Here is a 23,461-nt window from a genome sequence, read left to right as displayed (position 1 = left end):
TGGAGGTGAAGATACAGAACCAAAAGGTCAACCGTCCTGAACAAAGGTCAGGGAGGCAGCTTTCTTGAAGCAGCACGTTCAGCCCACTTGTGTGAAATGCAGTGGTCTTTGGCCTACAGAACCCTTCAATTCTATTCCCAATGAGATGAGGCCCTAAAAGGGCTGGAGGCAGGCCGCAGGATATGAGTGGCAGGCCCCAAAAGACCCTGAAGCCCCCAGCACACAGCGGGCCCCGAGATGTCAGCCTTTCTTCCTGCCAAACTCCCAGGACAACCTCCAAAGAGCCAGCTGGCTTCCGGGGCCTCGGGGGGATTCCTTCTCCTTTATAATCTAGGTACGTCCTGTGAAGAGGGAAGGGGAAGGGAATCCTTCACCAGGGCCACCACCACACCCGCTCATCAGGGAAAAAGGAACATGACGACCCATTACAAGCCCATCCAAGCCCACAATGGTGGGTCTGATCCAGGCCTCAGAGGTGTTAGACTGTGACTCTGGACACGCTGTGGAGTCCCACGCCAGTCTGGACACACCATGTCCCCCTGGATGGACTATAACCCTTTCTAGGCAAATGCCTTGAAAACACAAAGGGTGCCCAGGCGGCAGAGCCAGGGGCAAGGGGTCCTTCAAGTAGGGACAGAGAGGCCTCTGGTTTCCTACCAGCATTCCAGCCCTGATCCTGACCCCAGAGAACACAGGCCAGAAGAGGAAATGACCGGAGGTCAGAGCTGAGAGGACACTGGCATCAATGAGCTCTTGGCCTTTTTGGCCCATGGTCTTGGGAGTTTCTTGTTTTGGGTAGGATGGGGGAAAGGAGTATCGGAAGTCCTGGTTCCCCAGGAGCATGCTCACCCAGGAAGTCATTGGGAGAGAAGGCAGTGCCAGTGAAGGCAGTGGGGGAGCGTAGATATTGGTGAGGTTCAGTTCCTTGAACTTCTTCCCAATCAAGTTCAGTGCTTTGTCTACGTGATGCTGAGAGCCTAAATGGGGGTGGAAGCAGGACACAGTCACAGTGGGTACGACAAATTCTGCAAAACCAAACTCAGGCACACTTCCCATCCTTCAGGACTTTTCCTAGAGTTCACGTACATCTTTAAGGTGCCAAAATGCCAAGCTTTGCCTTAGGAAGATAGGCATCTAAAGGGGCTTCAAACCCACTGACCTTTCAAGCGATACATCTGCTGTTGTGACCCGTGCTTTGAATGCAACAGGAGGCAAGGAGATGGGCAAGACTTGGCCCTCATTGACCAGAGGGGACACATTTCTGCTCTGTGATGGAGCCATGTGGGGCACGGGGTACTGTAAAGCTAGGACCCCTGGCCCTCCGTCCGAGTGCCCTTGCCTCTCCTTGCCTCAAGCACCTAAACTGGAGACAAGGGCTAAAGGGAAGACACCCAGTGCTCCCTCCACCTGGGTGAGCAGGGTTTTCTACTCAGAGGCTTAGAGGCCACCAGGGAACAACTGAGGCTCAGACGGCTTTACATTTCAAGGAAGAAAACCAAACACAGGGCAGCAGCGGCCCCTGACCTTCTATGTGGCAGATCTGGATGTTCTGGGTGTAAGGCAGGGTTGAGATGTAGATCTTGGCACCAGATGTTTGCTTCAGAAAACTCACATACCGTCCCTGCTTGCCAATTAGCCGACCGACTAGGTGCTTCCAGAGAGAAAGAAAGAGATATGAGAGTTAACGAGAAACCAATTGCCTATATTCCCAAAGACCTGCGTCTGTTTGACACAAGGGCAAGCTCAAACATTATTAACGGTTAACATGTCAGCACTCATTTGCCAGACACTGTTCTAAGCACTCACATTTACTCATAGTACCTATGAAACAGAAACCTTTGTCACCATTTTACAGATGAGGAAACAAGCCCAGAGAGACTAACTAACTCGCCCAAGCTCACACAGCTACGAAGCAGTTATACTAGGCAGTCTGGCTCCAGGACCAGGCAGTTCCCGTTTCATCCCCGACAGCATGATCCAAATCCAGACAGCTGCGAAGGCAGCATCTTCTCTTCCCAAATCCACACTATGAGATGTTTCCCCAGCACAAGGGCCGACTTACAACTCCTGCATCTCTTCCAGTATACTCAGGTCCAAAGACAAAGGGGCTCAATTTGAAAATAAAGGTCCAAGAAAGAACCCTTGGGCTCCTGCTGCCAAGCGACAGCAGGCTGGAGCCTTCAGAACACAAGGGCCAGCAGACCAGAGTTCAAGGCGGACAGAAGCAGCCAAACTTAGCCATGACGTAAGAGGAGCTCTGAAATAATCCCCAACGACCCCACCCCAGCAGAGCCACCAGGGCCGTAGTCCCTCGGCACCCAGAGCTGCCTGGATGTGCCCTTTGCAACCACTGTAGGAGAAGAGTATAGGATCACTCACTCTCAGGGTCACTGGGGGAGGGAACAACCAAGGGAGCCAGCATCCCGGGTCACAGCAGCCCGCATGACCCAGAGTTCAAACCCAGCCAAGCCTCTGCCGCAGCAGGGAGCTAAATGCCCCCAGAGATTGCAATTATTTCTGAGCCCCAGAGATAAACATCAAGATCAAGCTAGCAAGTTGTAAGTTAGAACAGCAAGAAGCTAGAAACCGCTTAAGCACCCTGGAATTGGGGACCCGTGAAGTCAATTGACATTCACACAATGAATAATGCAGTTAAAATTACATTTTCAAAGAATAACACAGGAAAATTAAATTGTTAAATATTTAAAAGCATTAATTAAAGCAACAATCTCAGTTTTGTTTAAAAACCACAGGGTGCAAGAGGAGGAGGAAATAAAAGTCTTCGCAGTCACTCTCAGGGGTAGGATTCGAGCTGATTTTTATTTTCTTCCTACATTTCTACGCTTTTCAAGTTCTCTAGAATTTGGATTTATGCTGTGCTTAATTAGAACTACACTCTGCCTTGGAGAGCTTGAGCAGAGCACAGTGAAGGGACTCCTGGCCGGCCCACGTCCTCAGTCTGGTCTTTGCTGGCATCTCCAAACAGATCTGAGCCTGAGCACACAGGGGAAAAGCCCCAGGGGAGGCAGGCAGGCCTGTGAGTTGGAAGAGGACAAGAACAGGACGCCCCTGATGGCAGCGGGGGGAACTCCCTTCTGCAGGCAGCTCTGCGAACCCTGCAAAGTGTGGCGTTCCCCTTCCTCCAGCCTCTGGCTCACTCAGGGGCTTCTTCTGGATTGCTGTCCCTCCCTCGGAGGCCACCCCACAAACCTGATGACCCTGGCCCTCAGGGAACTGTGAGCTGGCAGCTCTTACCTTTGGCACCTCAATCTCCCAGATGATGAGGTCGACCTTGTTAGGAGTGGAGCCTGCCTGGGCATTCTGGAAACCGTCCGTCTTCCTGAGGCCGCAGCAGCCATCCACCGAATCCATGCTGTTCCCGTCCGAACCTGCAGGGGAGGAAGCAGCAGACACAGACACACAGACACGGGCTCAGAGCAGTTAATAATGCACAACTTCCAAACTCACGCTCCCGGGAGTCCCCCGCCCCACGCCCCCTCCTCAAGCTTGGCAGGTGACTGTCAAGTCACAGTCTAGAAGGCTCAGAACAACCCCAATGAAAGGAGGACTGGGGGTGTAGATACACCTAATTTTAGCCTGTCACTTACAGTCCCACTTGCTTAATTGGCAGCCACACCCAGCCACAGCTGCTGGAGCAGAGACAAGTGGTGAACTGGGAAGAAAGACGCTGGCCCAGGAAGGAGAGTCCATGGCATGGGGGAGGGGACAGGCCAACAGGTCCACACGGTCCCAGAAGCCAGGTATTTGCTGCAGCCCTCCACGAAGGCCAACCAGTCACAGCTGGTCCACACCCTTCCAGCTATGCCAGCCCCTCAGACGAGGGGTCCCCAGTCCCAAAGGCCCCAGGCCTGGGCTAATGGGCAGTGGCCTTCAGCCACACCGAGCTACGTAGCGTTCTCCCTTGCTCTCATCCGGATCAGGGCCCTGCCAGAAGGGGATGAGGGAAGCCCTCCCTTCCCTCTGCTCAGGCCTGACTTGTGCAACTCTGAATGCTCTTCCGGGCTCATGGTGGGTCTTAACCCCCGGTCAGAGACGGAGCTGAAGCTCATTCCCAAGGGGACAGAGTGGGAAGCAGGGCGCTGGCACCCACTTAGCAGCTCCACTCTCTCTCAGGAGTGTGCCAAAGGGACTAGCACAGAAAAACAGGGGCCAGACCAGCTTAAGAAAAGTGGCTGCAGCTTAAATATGGACGACTCAATTGCCAGAAATAGATCACTCCTGAGATTCTACTAATTGGGTTATTTTCCACATGTTTCTCCAAACCCTGGATGTGATCATTTGCCAGGCAATCCATGTGCTGGCTGGATGCAGAGGAGTAAGGCTTAGATGAATTCCACTCCCAGCTAAGGAAGAGTCACCTTCAAAGTGACCTCCTCCCTCCACACCAGGGATGGGCTTCAGGCAGGGAGAACCACCCCTCCTTAGGGCAGCCACTTAGCCAGCCTGCTAGACGCAGAAGCAGGCTGACAGGCGCTCCGCTCACACACAGCCCCAGCCTCTGCCCGACAGAACAGGGCTGGCCGATACCTGCCACCCCAACACCACCTAGGGGTGGCTCAGACCACACCGGGACTGCAGCGGGTTGCACTCAAAGGCCAGGTTCTGCTCAGCTGGGTGGTCCCTAGACTACTCGAAGTTTCAACTTCCTCACACACAAGGCAAGGCTACTGTGAGAATGCGGGGAAGGCACGAGCCTGGAGCTTGGCGCAAGTGAGCGCTCGGTGAATGGAGCTCCCAGGCTTCCACCTGCCATCCCCACGCCTCCCCACCCACCACCTCGGCTTGGCGCAGTCACAGCCTCCGCTCCTGCAAGGCCAGAACTCAGATGCCTTCCACCCATCAGAGTAGCTACTACAATCAACCTAGAGTTGGCAGGATAAGGCTGAGGGGCTTGTGAATTAGCTGAGGGGCAATAGACAAAGGGAAACTCCTTTATTCTTAAAAGATTTTCACCAATTTTAAGATGCTTTTTTTTTTTTTTTTAAGAAAAAACATTTTAACATCTCTGAAGTTAGGGTGCACCTTACAGTCTCTGGTCTTCTATACCATAATCAGCAGCATTTATTTTTCTTTTAGTGGTACATAAAACAGCAGCGTCTTAATCAATAGCATCTTAGAGATTACAAAAAGTAGTGTGTGGTACACACAAGATGCTGCTGAAGTACTAACGCTCCCAGGCTTTCTGGAGTTGAAATGGTAGGGAACGGCTCCAGGGCAACAAGCCAGAGACCTCTGCAGGAACTGCATAGCCTCTTTCTATGAGATAAACGAAAATACCCCAGGGTAGCTGAGAAACCAGGGTCAGGAGCTGCTGACCTGTACGTTAGCGGTCTGAACTGTCTACGCTGGGGTGAGCACTCGAAAAACCCAGTGGACACTTCGTTACCAAATTACCCCTCTTTTTCCCGGGGTGGGTGGAGCTGCAGCTGCACACAAAGAAAGTGGCTGAGGCTGTCCGCGAAGGAGGAGCTGACAACAACGAGGCGGGAAGCATGAGCCTCCCGCAAGTACTCAATTCAAAGCTGGGGCCATTCTCTGGGCACTTACCCGGAAAGAGCTTCTGGAGAAGGAAAGCAGGTGAAGACGTGGGAACAAGCACATGATTAAAAGGAAATAAACCATTAAAAAAGCTCACACCCATTCTTGGTACTCAAGGGAATTAAAGCTAAGGCTGCCTCTCCATTAAGAGGTTTAAAAGAGAGAACGAGGCACACATAGGTTCACTGGTGAAGCCACCTGCAAGCTGGTTCCTTCGGAAGGGCTGGGGAGGGTCACTGGCTGCTGAATCAAGTTACAGCTCCCATGGCTTTGGGGTTCAGGGTAGCCTAACTTCCCAGTTACCCACCAGCTCTATGCTGTACCCAACTTTCTGCAGGCCAGCTGGGACAGAGTTGAAGAGACCATTACTGGAGAAGTAGAGAGGGAGAGGCAGACCAGCACCCTTTCCCTATGGAATAAAGGGACACCACCCCCGGTCCTCTAAGTGAGGACCACCCAAGACCCTCCTACCTCCCGAATGATCTGCTTCCGCATCCACAGGCCATCCATCCTCAGTCCCCAAGTCTGACAACTCTCCCTTCAGCACCCCATTACTGAAGGGTACAGTACTTTCTGGCAGCGGCGGGGTGATGGCCTTGTCCCTGGGGCTCAAGTTGGTCTCAGCACAAGAGTCTTCGAGCCCTGAAGTGCTGACAGAATCTGAGCACTGCCCAGAGGAGGCCACTGAAGTCGGGCCACCCTGGCAGTTGTCGGACATGCAGGTGACACAGCCCGCATCTTCCACCAGGACATTTGCCTCGTCTAGCGACTCTCTGGGGAGGGTGGCCGATGGTGGGCAGGGGGCCAGGGAGATGTGGTATGCGGAGCTCTTTGGCTTCCCATCCTTGGTGGGGCTGGACAGAGGGCTGGTCAGGCAGCTCACATAGGTCTTTGGTGGTGACAGGTCCTCTGCCGGCAGGCCTGGAGAGGGCAGGGCAGCGTCTGACGGGCCTGTGGCTGCCTCTGCTGTGGCCAGAGTGGGCTCCCCGGCATCTTGCCCCAGGGAGGTTTTCTGGCTGACCAGGGCACAGCTCTCCTCCTTCTGCCCTTGGAGCTGACCAGCTGAAGCCTGATACACCCGACCTGCAATCTTGCCCATCGTGGTGGCCAGCACTTCTTCAGTTGCCTCCACGATCACTTTGGAGATGATCTCGAAGGCAGCCTGCTCAATCTTCTCATTTTTATCCAACGTCTCTTCTTTGCGCAGTTCTCCTGTGAAGTCTCCACCCCGAGCTCTGCCACCTCTGACCTGGGGTGCCGGCGTCTCATCATCCTTCGCCAGCTCCACATGAGCTGACTCGAAGCTACTCAACAACTTCCCTGCTGCATCCTCCTCCACCAGGGGCGGGCTGCTCTTCCCTTCCTCTCCCCCTCCTCCCAAGGGAGCTGGGCCGGGAGCCTTGCCGTTCTGCAATTCAGAGCCATGCTCCTGGGACAACATACCTTCTTCCGGCAAGTTTTCTCCCAACACTGCGTCACCAGTGCCTTCGGCCCCGCCTGTCTCTCTTGCCTTCTCTCCGAGGCCAAGCTTCTCAGTGGGGGCTACGCCACCTTGCTGGCCCCGCCCTGCTGTCCTGCTGAAAGTGGACTCTCGCTTACATGCCTCAACTGCTTCATGGGGGAACAGAACACCCTTCAGGGATGGAGAGGGACACTCTGGAGGAACAGACTTGGCTTCATCACCCGTCAGGGCTAGTTCTACCCTTGTACTGTCGTCTTTGTGCATTCCCGGTCGAAATCTCATGTCCGTGGCATTAGGAAGGCTGCCTGAGGACTCTGATCTGCGACAGGCTGGATGCACCCGCAGCAAGGCTGGGGGCTCCGTGGAAGGACTGCTCGCGGTGGACAGCTCCTTCTCTGGCGGCTGTGTGACGCTGGGGGGTGTGGACACTACTCCAGGGCAGGCGTCTTCCCCAGGGAGTGGTTCACTGAGGGCAGGGTCCGGCCTCAGCTCCACGGCACTGGCCTCCACCTGTTCGTCATGGCTGCTAATATGCTCTTTTTTACGAGAGAAAAACCACCACCAGCCGAGGAGCGCCAGCATTCCAGGCAACGCCAAGGGGAAAAGCGAACGGAACTGGATGGCCATCCTGCGGGCTTGAAGCAATTACACCTGGGGGAACAGGAGGAGAGGAGAGAGGGATGCTGTGAGAGTCACGTGGGAGGATCCTGATGCGAGTGCATGGGAAAGACAACCGACAGGTGTGCTTTCCCTCTCCCTGCCTCCAAACGAGCGCCCCCCCTCTGTTCACACCCAGGACTCTGCGTGATCTGCTGGAGGAGGGTGGGCAGGAAGAGACACCTCCCCCTTCTGCTTCCTCATCCACGCACACTCCCGTGAAACAAGCTGAGACTTCTCTTGAATCCAACTCCCTTTCTTCATCACTTCTCGACACCAAATTCTCCCTATTTTCCCCCAAGGGGCAAGTTATGTTTAAAGATTTAGTTCTCTAAACTCCCAGAACACTTATCTATTCAGGTGACATTGGAGCATTTTTAAACACCCATGGAATCAACACATACACATGTCCCTCATATGTACCCACAAGATCATGAGTCAATGAAGCAGCAGTTACACAGTAATAAAGAACCAGAACAAGGGATGAATACGATTTTTTAAAGGATAAAGGGATGCTCCAGGGCGAGGAACCAGCAAAACACACACAGTGGCATGGAGACAGAGGTCATGCTCGGACACTCAAGTTGTTTAGTGGGCTAGAAGAGGGTCCTGGAGTCTGGACTTCATCAGTAGGCAACAGAGAACGAGCGTAGGTCTGCAAGGCTTACACACCAAACTACATTTCCAGGTGATTCTGGGAGCAGAAAGGAGCGAAAGGTAGCTGGAGACCTAAGTCAGTCAGATCCAGGCAAGGAGAAACAATAAGGGCCTAGAAGAAGGCAGTAGACATGTAAAGGAGATAGAAAACTCAATTTTCTTCACCTTAAGGTGGAGACACATCTCGTAAAGAAGGTTTGGCACAAGGATTAGTTGAGATATGTATTAAGTGCTTCACAAAGCAGAGTTAGCTCTCATTAGAGGTATGTGATGGACTTATTCTAGAATCCTTGTATTCAGGCCCTCCCACGCCAGCAAATTTTATTCTGTCTGCAAAAATAATGTCTTCTTAAAACCAAAAATCAGGGGCCAGCCCAGTGGCACAGCAGTTAAGTGCACACGTTCCACTTCGGCGGCCCAGGGTTCGCCAGTTCAGATCCCAGGTGTGGACGTGGCACCAGTTGGCACGCCATGCTGTGGCAGGCATCCCACATATAAAGTAGAGGAAGATAAGCACGGATATTAGCTCAGGGCCAGTCTTTCTCAGCAAAAAGAGGAGGATTGGCAGCAGTTAGCTCAGGGCTAATCTTCCTCAAAAAAAAAAAAGACTCGCACCTGAGCTAACATCTGTTGCCAATCTTTTTTTTCCTTCTTCTCCCCAAAGCCCCCCGGTACATAGTTGTATATTCAAGTTGTGAGTGCCTCTGGTTGTGCTATGCAAGATGCCGCCTCAGCATGGCCTGATGAGCGGTGCCATGTCCGCGCGCAGGATCCCAACCGGTGAAACCCTGGGCCACTGAAGCAGAGGACGCGAACTTAACCACTTGGCCACTGGGCTGCCCTGGAATGTATTACCATCTTAAAGGTTAAAGTAACTCAAGGTCATACAGCCAAGGGACTGGAACTCATATTCTGCCTCACATTAAATCCAGAACCCGCTAATTAATGGGTCTGTGGGGACGAGGCATTGTATGAACCAAGAAAAGGGGAAGTTTGTACTGCTCGTAAAACTTTATGACCATACCCTATGACCCAGAAGTCTCACACCCAGAATCTTTTCCAAAAAGAAAAAACAGCTCTGCACAGGCAGAGGTCCATATATAAGGAGGTCCTCGGGGGCGGCATCTGAAACAATTCAGAGGAATCACTGCTGAATAGATTACAGAACGCATGGACACACCAGTGTTGGAAAGGGAAGCTGATCTCACGCACTGACATGGGAAAACTGCTGTGAAACAGAAAATGAAAGCTGTAGACCACGTGTGTGTGATGTCTACGTCCACATAATGCCAGGGGAAACTGAGGAGGATGCACACCAAGCCTCTCAGTGTTGGAGAGGGGAAGGTTGGCACACTGATCTGGTAACCCACAACCTTGCTGACCTCATTCAGCAGTTCGAATAGCTTCTTCTTATCTGCGAATAGAGATGGTCTTCATTTTTCCTTTCAGAAAGAGAGATTTTTAATTTCTCTAACAGTGGTTCTCCAACTCGGCTGCACATTAGCCCCACTTGGGAAGGTTTAAAATCCCAAGGCAGCACCCAGACCCATTAAATCAGAATCTGAGGGTGACGCCCGGGCAGCGGGCTTTTTAACCCCGGTGATTCCAAAGAGCCATTAAGTTGGAGAATCACTGTTCTGCAACAACTTGCACACCCCAAAAGAGTGTAGATTACAGGAGATTGGCTTTATGTTCAATGTCTTTCACGTAAAAAAAACAAAAATTGAGAAGGCAAAGAGGCTATGGGGGGAAGGGGCTCTCAGGAGAAGGCAGCACGCACCTGATGGGGCCTCTTGTCGGGAGATCAAGTCCCACCAACAGGTCGCACGCAACAGGAGTGGGGCTGGGGTCTGAACCTAGGCTTTCCCCTCGTCAGTAAATTTAGGTTGACTCCTTATTAACTAGGCAATCCCATTTCAGCAGAGTTCATAGTCGTGACTACCAGAGTATTGCAGCAATTCTCTGATCTCAGAAAAAGAGGAAAAGGAATGGGGGACAAACAAAGAAAAAGAATCCTCTGTCTGAATGACCCACAGGCAGCAGTCTCCCCTTTACACACCAAGGGCCCAGGATCACAGACTTAATTAGGTGTGCACATGTGTGTGTAATGGGCAGAGTTGCTACCCAAGACACAAACTGCCTCTCAGAACAGCTGGGAGAGTCCCTCACCCCACTGCCCCTTTGAAACTAAGGGCTGATCCCAGGGGTTCTGCCCCTCCAGCAGTTGCCCCCTCCCCCCTCAGAACTTGGCTCTACTACTGTAAGAAGGCAGAGGCCCAGCACTCAGACATACCTTCCAGTCTGGCTTTGGTCCTTACCCCAAGAGATCCACACCATAACCCAGACCTGGCCCACATATTAGTGCCACGCCCCCTCCGCCCCCTCTACCATCCTCCCACCCCCCTCCGCCACTTTCATCTGTTCTGTTCCCAGTCCTAGTTCACACTGACACAGAACCAGCTGCCTGGGGCCACAACACAGGCTCCCTGCCTGCTGCTCTGTAGCTCACGGTCACACTGCTGCCACCCACCTTCCCAGCCCAGCTTGCTCCCAAGAGACCGAGGCTCTAAGCCCCGAGACCCATGATCTACAGCCCCCTACAGACAGGTAGCTGTAACTACTCAGCTAATTACAGCTCAGGAAGCACTGTTTCTGCACCATTTCCAAGCCAGATACCCCCTGCTGTTGTGCCGGGAGGGCCCCCTAGAAGGCATTTAATACTGCTACCCTGAGGCCACGTCACTCAACCCGCGAAATCCTGAATGTCCCACCTGGATCCCCAGTGCCCACCGCCCACCACTCAGACTAGAGCTGAGAGACCCTAAGCTGAGAACTAGGAGCCACTGCTTCTACGCGGTAAGAGCAGCTCCGGGCAAAGCCTTCCTGCCCATGACTGCCTCCAGGGACAGGGACTGCCTGACTCGGACTTGGAGTGCTCTGAGAAGAGAGGTCTGAGATCCCCAGATAGGGGGGGAAGACATGGTTCATTCTTTCCCTGCTGTCAGGGGACCATGATTAGTGACACGAGCCATCTCCACCAAGGACAGAGCCAAGTGGCCCTAGGATTAGAGGCCGCTCCACCCAAAGGCGGCATGTTCACGGAGCCCAGCTGGGTTCTGCTAAGGGCGCCGGGTGCCTGGAGGCGCCTCACTGGGAACTCTGGGTGACCGAAGGCCCCACTTCCTGCCGGTCAAGAAAAGTCCCTCCCCAACTGAGCCCTTCACTTTCAATTCTCTGGGCCAAGCTCATCCGTCAAACAGACTTGTTGGGAGTCGGTAAGGTGCCATTTCCCTGCTTTACGCGGTCTGACAGGCCAGGATGAGGTGGTGTAGGAAGCCCTGATCCCCCTGAGTTCTCAGAAAGGGCTGCCTTCATGCGTGCACGTGCACACACACGTGCACATGCACACTTCAGCCTTAAGAAGGCTCTGTGTGATTCAACGCCATCCCAATCAGAATCCCAATGACATTCTTTACAGAATTAGAACAAAGAATCCTAAAATTCATATGGGGCAACAAAAGACCCCGAATTGCTAAAGCAATCCTGAGAAAAAAGAACAAAACGGGAGGCATCACAATCCCTGACTTCAAAATATACTACAAAGCTACAGTAATCAAAACAGCATGGTACTGGTACAAAAACAGGTGCACAGATCAATGGAACAAAATTGAAAGCCCAGAAATAAAACCACACATCTATGGACAGCTTATCTCTGACAAAGGAGCTGAGGGCATACAATGGACAAAAGAAAGTCTTTTCAACAAATGGTGCTGGGAAAACTGGAAAGCCACATGTAAAAGAATGAAAATTGACCATTCTTTTTCACCATTCACCAAAATAAACTCAAAATGGATTAAAGACCTAAAGGTGAGACCTGAAACCATAAGGCTTCTGGAAGAAAACGTAGGCAGTACACTCTTTGACATCAGTAGTAAAAGGATCTTTTCGGACACCATGCCTTCTCAGAGAAGGGAAACAATAGAAAGAATAAACAAGTGGGACTTCATCAGATTAAAGAGCTTCTTCAAGGCAAATGAAAACAGGATTGAAACAAAAAAACAACCCACTAACTGGGAAAAAATATTTGCAAGTCATATATCTGACAAAGGCTTAATATCCTTAATATATAAAGAACTCTCGCAACTCAATCACAAAACATCAAACAACCCAATCAAAAAATGGGCTGGAGACATGAACAGACATTTCTCCAAAGAAGATATACTGATGGCCAATAGGCACATGAAAAGATGCTCATCATCGCTGATCATCAGGGAAATGCAAATCAAAACTACACTAAGATATCACCTTACACCCGTTAGAATGACAAAAATATCTAAAACTAATAGCAACAAATGTTGGAGAGGTTGCGGAGAAAAAGGAACCCTCATACACTGCTGGTGGGAATGCAAACTGGTGCAGCCACTATGGAAAACAGTATGGGGGGCTGGCCCCGTGGCCGAGTGGTTGGGTTCGCGCGCTCCGCTGTAGGCGGCCCAGTGTTTCGTCAGTTCGAATCCTGGGCGCGGACATGGCACTGCTCGTCAGACCACGCTGAGGCAGCGTCCCACATGCCACAACTAGAAGAACCCACAACGAAGAATACACAACTATGTACCGGGGGGCTTTGGGGAGAAAAAGGAAAAAATAAAATCTTTAAAAAAAAAAAAAAAAACCAGTATGGAGATTCCTCAAAAAACTAAAAATAGAACTACCATACGATCCAGCCATCCCACTACTGGGTATTTATCCAAAGAGCCTGAAGTCAGCAATCCCAAAAGTCCTGTGCACCCCAATGTTTATTGCAGCACTGTTTACAATAGCCAAGACGTGGAAGCAACCTAAGTGTCCAGCAACAGACGAATGGATAAAGAAGATGTGGTACATATATACAATGGAATACTACTCAGCTGCAAAACAGAACAAAATCATTCCATTTGCAATAACATGGATGGACCTTGAGAGAATTATGTTAAGTGAAATAAGCCAGCAAGAGAAAGATAATCTGTGTATGACTCCACTCATATGAGGAATTTAAAACTATGGACCAAGAACAGTTTAGTGGATACCAGGGGAAAGGTGGGGTGGGGGGTGGGCACAAAGGGTGAAGTGGTGCACCTACAACATGACTGACAAACATTAATGTACAATTGAAATTTCACAAGATTGTAACCTATCAATAACTCAATTAAAAAAAAAAAAAGAAGGCGGCTCTGTGCTACCTTCCTTTTCTGGGCCCAGACTCTTGAGTTGCTCTCTTTGCCCTGGTTTTCTATGTGGGTTTTCTTTTTAACCTGAACCTCCCAAGACATAAGTGGCATTTAACCCTGTGAGTCTAAAGGCCTTCACAGTCACAAGCTAACTGAAGGCGGTCCCCACCTCCTGAGGCCCAGGACACTCGGGCAGACCTGCCTCCAGAAGGAAGCAGAGCCTTGCCCTCGCGAGGGTCGGGTGGAGACTGGGCTATTTTGAATCTGCTGGAATCAAATAGCCGCCTGCTTATTTTTAGCAGGTCCATTTGCCTGCGAATAGATGCATGCTGGCTGGCTGCCCAGTGGTCACACAGGGCTGAAGGCAGGCACGAGCCACAGCCCCACCACAGGCCTCAGCTTCACCTGCTAACTCCAGCTTCTAAAGGGATTCCTTCTTCTCCCAGAGGAACCTGCACTTCTCAGAACAGCTTACCTCTGCAGAAGCAATGGCCTCCCAACCCCAACGACCAACGGGTCACCACAGTCTAGAGCCTTCTGCTAAACAAGAAGACAAATCTCCAGGAATGGTACAAAGAGTGTTGGTCCCAGTGACTAAGCCAATTTGGAAAAAGAGCTACACATAATTAATTGATGGGAAAGTCAATCATAAAAACAAGAGCTTAGGAGCCAAGAACAAGTCAGGGCTTGGGCCTGGTATGGGATGCCACACCCACTCTGTGTTCTGAATGGACTTTTACAGACCCTCTAGGTTGAAATTTGAACATATCTTCCATTATTCCAGGGTTATGTGTTCACACTGTGAAAGACTGTCCCCAGTGTTCACCAACAGGAGGAGTCTCAAGACACTCCCTCTCTACTGTGCCCAGCACATCAAGTCCTTGCTGAGGGGCTTTCCCTTGAAGAAGGCCTTCCAAGGAGAGGCAATAGCCACATGGTCCAGAACCGAAAGCCCAGCACTGGCTGCCTCGCACTCAGGCCAAGGCCCCTCCCTCCCTCCTCCCCTTCCCTCCCCAAGTATGCTGGAGGAAGACCACAAACACAGAGGTCTTTGCAAGACCACAAGAGTGCCTCTTGGTTTGTAGAGGGTGCAGTTACCTAATTCCGCACCAGGCTGAGATCAGGCACATACATTCAAATATGTTTAAGTTGCTGCAAGAAAAAGTTTCTGTCCACCAGAAGCTCACAATCCAGGTGGAAGAATCTCTGTGTGTGCGTCTCTCTCACACATCCCTGCATCAAGCTGAGCTCGATTTCAGAAGTGGGCAAAGAGAACCCAAGGAAGGCTGTCTCAAAGAAGGCGAGAATCTCCTGAGGCTGCTGCAATGGCGGGTTAATGACGTAAATTAAGGTTCTAAACCCAAGGTGCCTTTGTGGGTGGAAGCAGGCAGCCAGTCCCAGAGGAGAGCAGAAGAAGTCCTAGGAGCTGAAGCTGAAGAACTGGGAGGGGCCAGACAAAAGGAGTTTGACCTTTACTGTCAAGGCAATGGGAACCACAGGGTCGCAGCAGTTGTGAGATGGCCAAAGCAGAGCAGGTCACAAGAGGCAAAGGTCTGAGTGATCCCCAAGTGGCAACTGCAGTCTAATATTGGCAGCCACTTAGTCACAGGGGGCTACTAAGCACCTGAAATGTGACCAGTGTGACTGAGGAACTGAATTTTAATTTAACATTAATTTAAATATAAGTAGCCACAGAGAGCTGGTAGCTACCTAGTAACGCAGCTCTAGAGGGTGTTCCCAACAGAACTGAAGGAAACCTAAGAGCTGGATAAATGCGACCATGGCCAACGCCTACCTTGCTGGGCAGTGTTTGGTCCTGCCACTGAGGGTGAAGGATGATGGTAAGCTGGGCCACTCAACCTCAGCAGCATGGCTGGGGCCCAGGGATCAGAGTGCTGGAGCCATGCCTCAGGCGCGTTGGTCTCAGCCCAGCCCCGGTGTTCACAGGCTCGTTACCTTCATCCTTAGCGGGCCTGAGTGAGCTGTGACTTACAGTGGCACCCTATAGATTCCCAATTAGCTCACAGAGGGGCTGTGAGGTCCTGCCCAGGGCTGTCCCCCACACCCTCCATTGTGATGGTCCCGCAGAGCAGCCAGCTGCCCAGTGCAGCTAGACCAGCCACACGCCCCGTTCTGGGTAAACCAGCTGTCCTCACGTCACAGAACATTTTCCAGCCTGCTCTCCGGGAGACTGGAGGCTTAAGCCAGTAACATCACCTGCTCGGGGAAGCCTTCTCCAGCCAAAGTGGAAACCTAGAGTTAGGTACCAGGAGCTCCAGGTAAGAAGAGACAGAAGTGAAAAATCCCATCCTGGGCATGGGCTCAAGTTAAGAGCTCCTCCTCCTCCCGTTCAATAAAAAATTAAACTCACTCCCAGTTTGGAAAAGTTGGTACAACAGAGAACCACACCAGGGTGAACTGCCCAGACCCCTCCTCCTCTGCTGACCAACCCCACGGCAGGTCCAACCTCATCAGGCTTCAAGCGATAAAGGAAAAAACCAGCACTTCCTACAAAGGTCTTCCCATTGCTTCATTTAGAGGGTAGGAATGTGGTTTCAGAAAACTTTAAAGACTGCGCCACGTACACCCTGCCCCTCACCCCCAGCTTGTGGCACTCATCTTGCTTTACAAGTGAATTCGGACAGGTTTCTGAGAATGGCGAAAGCAGGTGCCAGGAAAGCCTTCCTGGGTACACAGAGTTCCTGCCCACCACAGAACTCTCCACGAGACGGCCCAGAAGGTATGAAGCTGTGATCCGACAACGAAAATGACGTCACTTAAAAGCTAATAAAGATGACACATGCCTCCAAAAGGAATCAGAAAAGATGTCAGTGTGAGGCGAAACCCCTTCACACCACCACCTCAACGGGGCAAAGAGGTAAGACACTGATTTCCCAAAAATTAGTGCGAACAGTGCAATATGACCAACTCAGAAATCACAAAGGCATAAAGTAATTTCTATTCATCCAATTTTATTGGCACTTACAGGGTACAAAGCACAGTGGGACACACAAATGAATCAGACAAATGCACTGTTCTCAAGGCACTTTCAAATCTTCCAGTTTCTTTTAGGGCAAAAACCCCCAATGACTTCTCCTCCAGTGGACCTGTTACTGTCACCCCCTGCCACCGACCAACTGAGAAGTCTGGTCCAACAGTCAGGCAAGTGTCTTAACTAGGGTTGGGGGGAGGGTAAACAGGAATCAGGCTGCCAGTTTCTCCAGATTAGAATGTTCTAATGTCCTGGGGTGGGAGATGAGAGGATCTCAGCCTGAAAGCCAGCATGTGGGAGCCAAGGGCTAGTTGACCTGCACCATTCAATACGTAGACTTTCATTCAGCACCCATTTTCACCACTACCTGGTGCTCAAATCCAGATCCCTCTCATTTAAGCTACTCCATAAAGTAAAGCCAGATCTTGTACTGGAGTGGCAGAAGGCATCTGGGGGCCTAGTCATCTCTGTCAACTTTCCACCAACCCTTTTGTCTTCAGCCACCCACCCCCAGCAACCCCGCAACCCATGCCTTCAAAGGGGCCTGTCCCTGTGCTTGAATCAGCTTGCTTCTTGTTGGCTGCCCACCCTCACACGCTTTCTCAGCAAGCTGCCGGAAGATGGCCTCACCAAGACAAGGGAGTAAACTAAGAAAGGAGGGGGGCACCAACCCAGGAAGCTCCACAAGAGGAGGGAAGAAGGACTTCCCAGGATGAAGGGGAAGCAGAGCCAGGGACGGGGTGCTTCCCAGGAGCACCGCACAACTGCCACGTACCCCGAATGTCGAAGCACAATGAGAGGAGTTTCCCCTCCGAGGACAGGAGCTCGACAGCATGGCCAAGGCCCAGGGAAGAGTCAGAGTACTGGTGAGAGACAGAGGAAACTAAGCTAAAGACATAAAGGAAATTAACTGGGAGAGGAGAAGGGAAGGGGGGGACAAGAAAGCAAACATGGAAAACTAAGAACTCTGCAGCCAGAAGCAACATCTATAACAATGTACACTCCGAACAGCAACTTGACCACGTTGTGCTACCTCTGCACCAAGAGGATGAGGGCGGAAAACGTGTAGGACTGAGCCAAGCAGCAAAGCAAAACAGACAACATTAAAAAGGAAGGAGAGGAGGGCATACTATCTAGAAATAGAGGTAAATGGCGGAAAGGACAGGGAATTGAGAGCAGCTGCCTCTGGAAGAGAACAGGATGGGTGGGGGGCACTCAGGGCAAAGAGCTGTTCTTCCAAACCTTGTTCAGAGTCAAAAGTCAAATCCTTCCACCAGCAATGCTCTGATAGAAAATAAATACATTCTTAAGCTATATAGAAGTAGCAATGGATGCTCCATTACCATACAGCTTTGTTTCTTGTTAACCATTATAACAAATAAATACGTATTAAGTCAATTCATTTATGTACAAATTTGTAATGCTTTATTTTCCCATAATAATTGATGCCAATTTTGCTCCAGAGATCCCCAACTGCCCTGCTGACAAAATAGCAATAATCAAAAAAAGGACGTGCTTATTGATAGTTGGACCCTTTGGAGCCATGGGATCTGGTCTCTGCACTCCACCACCAGCATCAGGTAGCAGGACCCCTCAGGGCTAGTCATTTAATAAAGACTTTAATGCCCGCTGTGAGCTGGGTTCCATTGCAGATGCAATGGAAAGAGCCCTCAGGAAGCAAAGGTGGAGGGAGGGGTAGGGAGTCACATTTCAGATAACAAGATAGCAAAGAAGATTCAACAACCAAACATAATAAACCTGCAGCCTCTCTCCACCGGTTCAGAGAACTGAGCCCTAGGCATCCCGTGTATGTAATGAATTAACTATACTCCCTGTGCATCCAGAATGGTACTAGTTGGGAGAGCTGAGAAACAGGCACTGGATCACCTCTGAGTTCTGTAGCTTAGATGAGGAAACCAGGATGAGAAAGGTGGACAAGCATGCTGGGGAGAGCGGGGAGCTTTCGATACAACAGTATGGGAACGCCTCTCCGAAGAGGTGGCTGCAGAGCTGGAGCAGCCCTGCCAAGATACGGGAGGACAGGGAAAGGAGAGGGGGAGAAAGTTCCAGGCAGGGAGAACGTGTGCCAAAGTCCTAAGGCAGGAACAAGCTTGGCTGACTCAAGAGACAGCAAGAAAGGGAGGCGAGGACGAGGTCAGAGGGCTGCTGCCAGAAAAACGGCTTCCCAGCATCACCGGGCAGAAGCACTGCTGAAAGTCAAGAACCCGGAGGAACAGGTTCCCCGAACTTCCTCCAGAGAGGGGAACCGACTTGTACCAAGAGCCAGGGGGCGGTAGTTTCTTAATTAATAAACAGAAGCTGATTCCAGAAACTATTCCAGAAACAGGATGCCTCTGTGGCTGGTGGCATGACAGGTACACAATGTGTAAGTACACAGGGACTCATTTTTCACTTCGAGTTCTCAGCAAGTGCATTTGCCAGGAAGACCTGGGCTTGCATCACACAACAGTCTTCGAGAGCCTCGGCTAGACCCTTACCCTCAGCTCGCACCCCCTCAAAATAATCTGTTCCAATAAGGTGGTGTTGCCCCGGGGGGGGGTGGCTGGGGACAGACACACACAGTGCCCCACACCAGCCCTTGCTGCTACTTCGAATCAGACTTTGTGAAAACAAGCTCGCTCTCCAGCCAACATAAACCATAGGCAACAGAGGACCTTATATGGCTCGAAGCTTTCTTAATCAGAAACAAATAGATGGGCTGGAGTTGGCAGCTCCAAATTAGACAGAAGGAACAGAAAAAGAAAAAGAAAAGAAAGGGTGGCGGCGAAGCCCAGAACTTGTGTGTCACACTCCTTGTTCACATCTCCTCAGCCTCAGTGGCTCCCCACTAAGACTTCCTACTGAGGGAAATGGCTTTGCCTCCTCTTATGCTTTTCTTTTAGTTTAAGCCAAAGGACTCCAGTAATCAGGCTGCCAGCAGATCCACAGTTTTACAGAGTTTTTAGTGCCACTTTAATAACCTGCCCTTAGGTTGGGTCACTTCCCATGAAAATGGGATTACGTGATTTCCTGAGATTGGCTGGTGAGGCAACAAGGGGTCCTCATGCCCCTCCACAGGGAATTCCTGGCTCACTGGACTGCCTCGGTCACATGCGGGCCTGGCCCAGGAGGCAGGGTTGGGTCCCTGCCACAGAGCTGGAATAGAAAAGGCAGTTCCAGAGACCTGCTAAGGGGCCACCTCCCACACATACACACTCCATGACAGTTTCTAGGGAGGCTTTTCTCTCCTTCTTCTCCTGATTTGGAGGCAACAGCAGCTTTGGCACCAGGACCTGCCCTGTACACTGAAGCCACATGCACTTGGCCCTCCTAAAGGATGCCACCTGCTAAAAATAGCACAGTAGCACATTCCTGGCCGGGTGGGCCTCACCAAAGTCAAAGGACAAAGCAGGAAGGTTATTCTCAGCACAGCCTTTTCTAACCAGAGACAGCTCAGGGCACATCTGAGTGCAGGCCTCCTTCCAAGGCAGCTCAAGGCAAGTCACTCCTGCTCCTTTCTCTTTGGAGGGAGAGCAAGGAGGTGCAAGAAGGAGATCTCCAGAAGACTGCACTGGCCTTCAGAGCTGTTGTCCCAGGCCAAGGCTGGAGGAGAAGGGGCGGGGGTAGCAGTGCGGCGTGGGGCTGATGGCTGGGATTGAACAGATCCTGTTTCCTCCTCCAACAGGGACCAAGCTACTCCCGGGTGACAGCCTGCTGAGGGCCAGGGGATGGTCTCGTGACCTCCATGTGAGGTCTGACAGGCCACATTATTATTAGCCGGGGAATCAGTTAGTTCAAGGTTGTCTTTTCAACCAGGCAACTGAGCTAAACCATAGCCTTCAGAGCAGTTTTGCAGGCCCTAAGGCACAGCTACCTAGTCTAGGAGGCTGCCTTAGTCATAGTCATTATTTGTGTAGCTCAAAGGCACTGAATGGTTGCATAACATGATGATAAAACATGGCTTAGGAAAGCCAAGATCATTAAAGATCCTGAAATTCAGTTTCCTGGAAAATGAAAATATTCTGTAAAATGGGATACGATCACCTCCCTCATAGGGCTGAAATGACTCAAAACACCCAACAGTCTGACTCAGTTTGTGGGATAAACGATTTTAATCTTTTAAAAACCCAGTTTCATTTTCCGGATAAGGATGGAGGGACAATGGGGCAGTAAATATGAAACAGTCTCTGAGCATTAAGCTGGAGACAGAGCCTCGATCTAGGTCCAAGGTCAGCCCAGCCTTCACTGTGCCCTGGGATCAACTTACTTCCTCAGAGCCTCAGTTTCCTCATACAGCCTAGAAATACTTAACCTCATAGGGCTGAGGGAATAGAAAAGGGAATCGTTTGGAAAAAAAAAACCCCTAAGATGCCAGGTATACAGTAGATGCTCACTAAGTTTCTGTTATGCATCTTAAGCTGTCCGGCTCCAAGAAAAGAGAGATCTCACATTACATGTCAAAGGTCAGTCTAGCAGAGTTCAAACTGAGCAGGCCGAGGACTGAGATGAGGGGGCATCTGGAAATAAAGCCTGCGTCCCAGAGCCAGCCCCACACCAACACTTCAGGATCCCCACTGCGGCCCGACTCTCCTCAGCGCCTTCTGCAACAATGCAGTGGAGGCGCAGGATAAAAATGAGGCTGGTTAGCAAGGTGTCTGCAATTGGTCTAGCAGAGGGCCCACACTGGGGTCCTGCAGGAAGTCATCAGGTGGGTGAAGGACCAAGTAGCAGCTATGCTGACGTGTGAAGACCAAGGACAGTGAGCGCGGGGCTTGGAGAACCAGCAAGGACCTTCATGAGAACAAACAGGGTCTCACGCCAAAACAGCTTCCCAAGGGCTTGGCATCTGGTCCTTCTGCTTCACGCTCCCGTCCCCAGACCCCTCACTATGCTCCTCTCTCAAACTGTTTCATAATTGATAACCGCCCTCCCAACTGGCAGGCCGGAACTTGCTTCTTAACATGCCATGGAGAGCGCTGATACATAAATAATTTGTCACCAAAGCTGTTGGGTCTGTGGACTATGGAAGACTAAGCCCAAACAACCTTTCAGAGTTGGGCAAAGAACTAAGACCAGCACCATCCAATAGAACTTTCTGTGATGATGAATATGTTCCAGACCTGCACCGTCCAGTACTGCAGCCACTGGTCACAAGAGGCTACTGAGCACTTGAACTGTGCCTGACGTCACTCACGAACTGATTTTTAAATTTTATTTAAAATTTAGGATTTATTTAGGAGATGAGAATAGAGGTATCTTAGAAATCAAAAATATTTAGCACAGCAGCACCTTAGAGCTAAGAGAACTTGAGATGCACCTGAAACAGTGGATTGAGGGTTCTTAGTCTTGGACTGTACTACCCACTGAGCCATGCGTCAGAGCCCAAACACACCCCTCCCGCCCAATACACAACCCTGCAGGCAACTCCACCTTCCCGCAGCCGCAGGCACCTGACTCTAATGCCAGGGCTCCCAGGAGCATAATCTGAACACCTTTGATGCTGACCAACTCTTTTACCAGCTAAAGAAATAGACCCCAGGGGGCCAACAGACCTGCCTAGAACCACCGCAAGGTTTCAGCCCTGAGAGCTGCACCAGGCCCACCCCTCCACTTCAGGGCTCTAGCCAGCTAAACCCAGCCATGAAACAGGTCTCCTCAGCCCTCAGCGCTGCATACCTTGACTTCCAGAACTCACCTGGGGCCCTGCTTTGTTCCTAAGTGCATGGGCCTCAGCGACACCCTGCTAAACCAAGGCAGCCAGCCAGTACTACCAGATGGGAACAGAATGTTTACTGTCAACAGCTGCAAACTATCAAATTGAGCTGTAGAAAGTCCAAACAGCGAGGACCTGGACAGAGCGAAGACCATTTAGTAGAACCATCTTAGGAGGAAAAGAAACTTAAGGACACCTTGAAAGCTACTTATTACTGAAAGCCAGTCCTCTGATGCTGAATAACCACACACACTCCTTCACCGCAACAATGTGCTTAGAAAACAACAGAAAGATTAGGAGAGAAGCCCACAGACTTGACCTCCTTGCTGCTTCTCACAAAAGCCCTCCAGAGGACCTAGTTTAAGTCCGAATCCACACTTGTCAGTTTCTCTAACCCTCGATTTGCATTTTCATTAGCCACTGAAACAATCCCAGATGACCTCCAGCTTCACCCTCCTCCTCAACTGTACTCAGAGGTGTGAGGATTAAAGGATTAGGGATATGTTTGCTTGAAACTCATGCAGCACAGTTACTGTCAAGGAAAAGGCATCCTCTCCCACTCCCCCCCCACCACCTACTTCTCAAGCTAGACTCTGTCCTACTCAGAACATTGTCATTGATCATGTTTTCCACGGCCCAAGTTTAAAATTAGGTACTAGGGCCAGGTTTGCTCACTGGAGTGCCACATATAATGGGTACTTAATGTTAAGTGATCACAAAGCAAAGCTGAAACCTGTGTGAGGTATTACACCACAAAGAATGTGGAAGAAACAGAACTTGCCCCAAAAAGCAAGGTTTAGGATTAAAACACATCCCACATATATTAGCAACTCAAACAATATGAGATGATTTCGGTGGGACAAGAGGCCCATAGGACTCACCACCTCCCCAGAGCAGAAGAAAACTCTTCAGAATGGCAAGCCGAAAGCATTAACACAAAACTATCAACTTCCCCACAACAGCACAACAGACCAAGGTGCACTCACAAGGAAGATTAGGAAGGAGTGGCCTGGGGAGAATGGGCTAGCAGGCACCACTGGCTAGGCACATGGGGTGCCCGCTCCCCCAAGCCCTGAAACATTCGCTCGATCCAGTTGCGTGGTTGCAGGCTAGAGCCAGGAGGCTTGGCTGGCAAAGTGTGGGGAAACCAATTTGTTTTCCTTTTCCCTCCAACCAAGTTTCCAGGTCAGAGGCTGGGGTGAGGGGAACTTCTA

At 50.9% G+C, this 23,461-nt stretch overlaps 1 protein-coding gene and 1 long non-coding RNA gene across 8 annotated transcripts in view; one reads left to right on the top strand and one right to left on the bottom strand.

The window, feature by feature from the left end:
* Positions 1–23,461, bottom strand: part of AKAP1 (A-kinase anchoring protein 1) — a 33,512-nt gene that overhangs the window by 7,143 nt on the left and 2,908 nt on the right. For 6 of the 7 annotated variants that reach the window (XM_070227452.1, XM_023652836.2, XM_070227450.1 and 3 more), the window contains exons 2-5: positions 6,031–7,672; positions 3,256–3,389; positions 1,525–1,651; positions 850–977 (exon numbers count right to left, since the gene is read on the bottom strand). In XM_070227452.1, the coding sequence (XP_070083553.1) occupies positions 850–977; positions 1,525–1,651; positions 3,256–3,389; positions 6,031–7,648 (2,007 nt within the window). In that variant the 5' untranslated portion in view covers positions 7,649–7,672. Of the gene's footprint in view, positions 1–849; positions 978–1,524; positions 1,652–3,255; positions 3,390–6,030; positions 7,673–15,337; positions 15,627–23,461 lie in introns of those variants that run through there. The other variant, XM_001503350.5, reaches the window with a different exon arrangement.
* LOC111775673 (uncharacterized) lies at positions 15,673–16,712 on the top strand. The gene is made up of 3 exons (XR_011423237.1): positions 15,673–15,821; positions 16,175–16,420; positions 16,605–16,712. It is a non-coding gene; the product is annotated as an uncharacterized lncRNA (long non-coding RNA).

The sequence above is a fragment of the Equus caballus genome, chromosome 11 (genome assembly GCF_041296265.1).
Source record: "Equus caballus isolate H_3958 breed thoroughbred chromosome 11, TB-T2T, whole genome shotgun sequence".
In the NCBI taxonomy this organism is placed as follows: domain Eukaryota; kingdom Metazoa; phylum Chordata; class Mammalia; order Perissodactyla; family Equidae; genus Equus; species Equus caballus.
The sequence above is the reverse complement of the archived record's forward strand: the minus strand, read 5'-3'. Positions and strand labels throughout refer to the sequence as shown.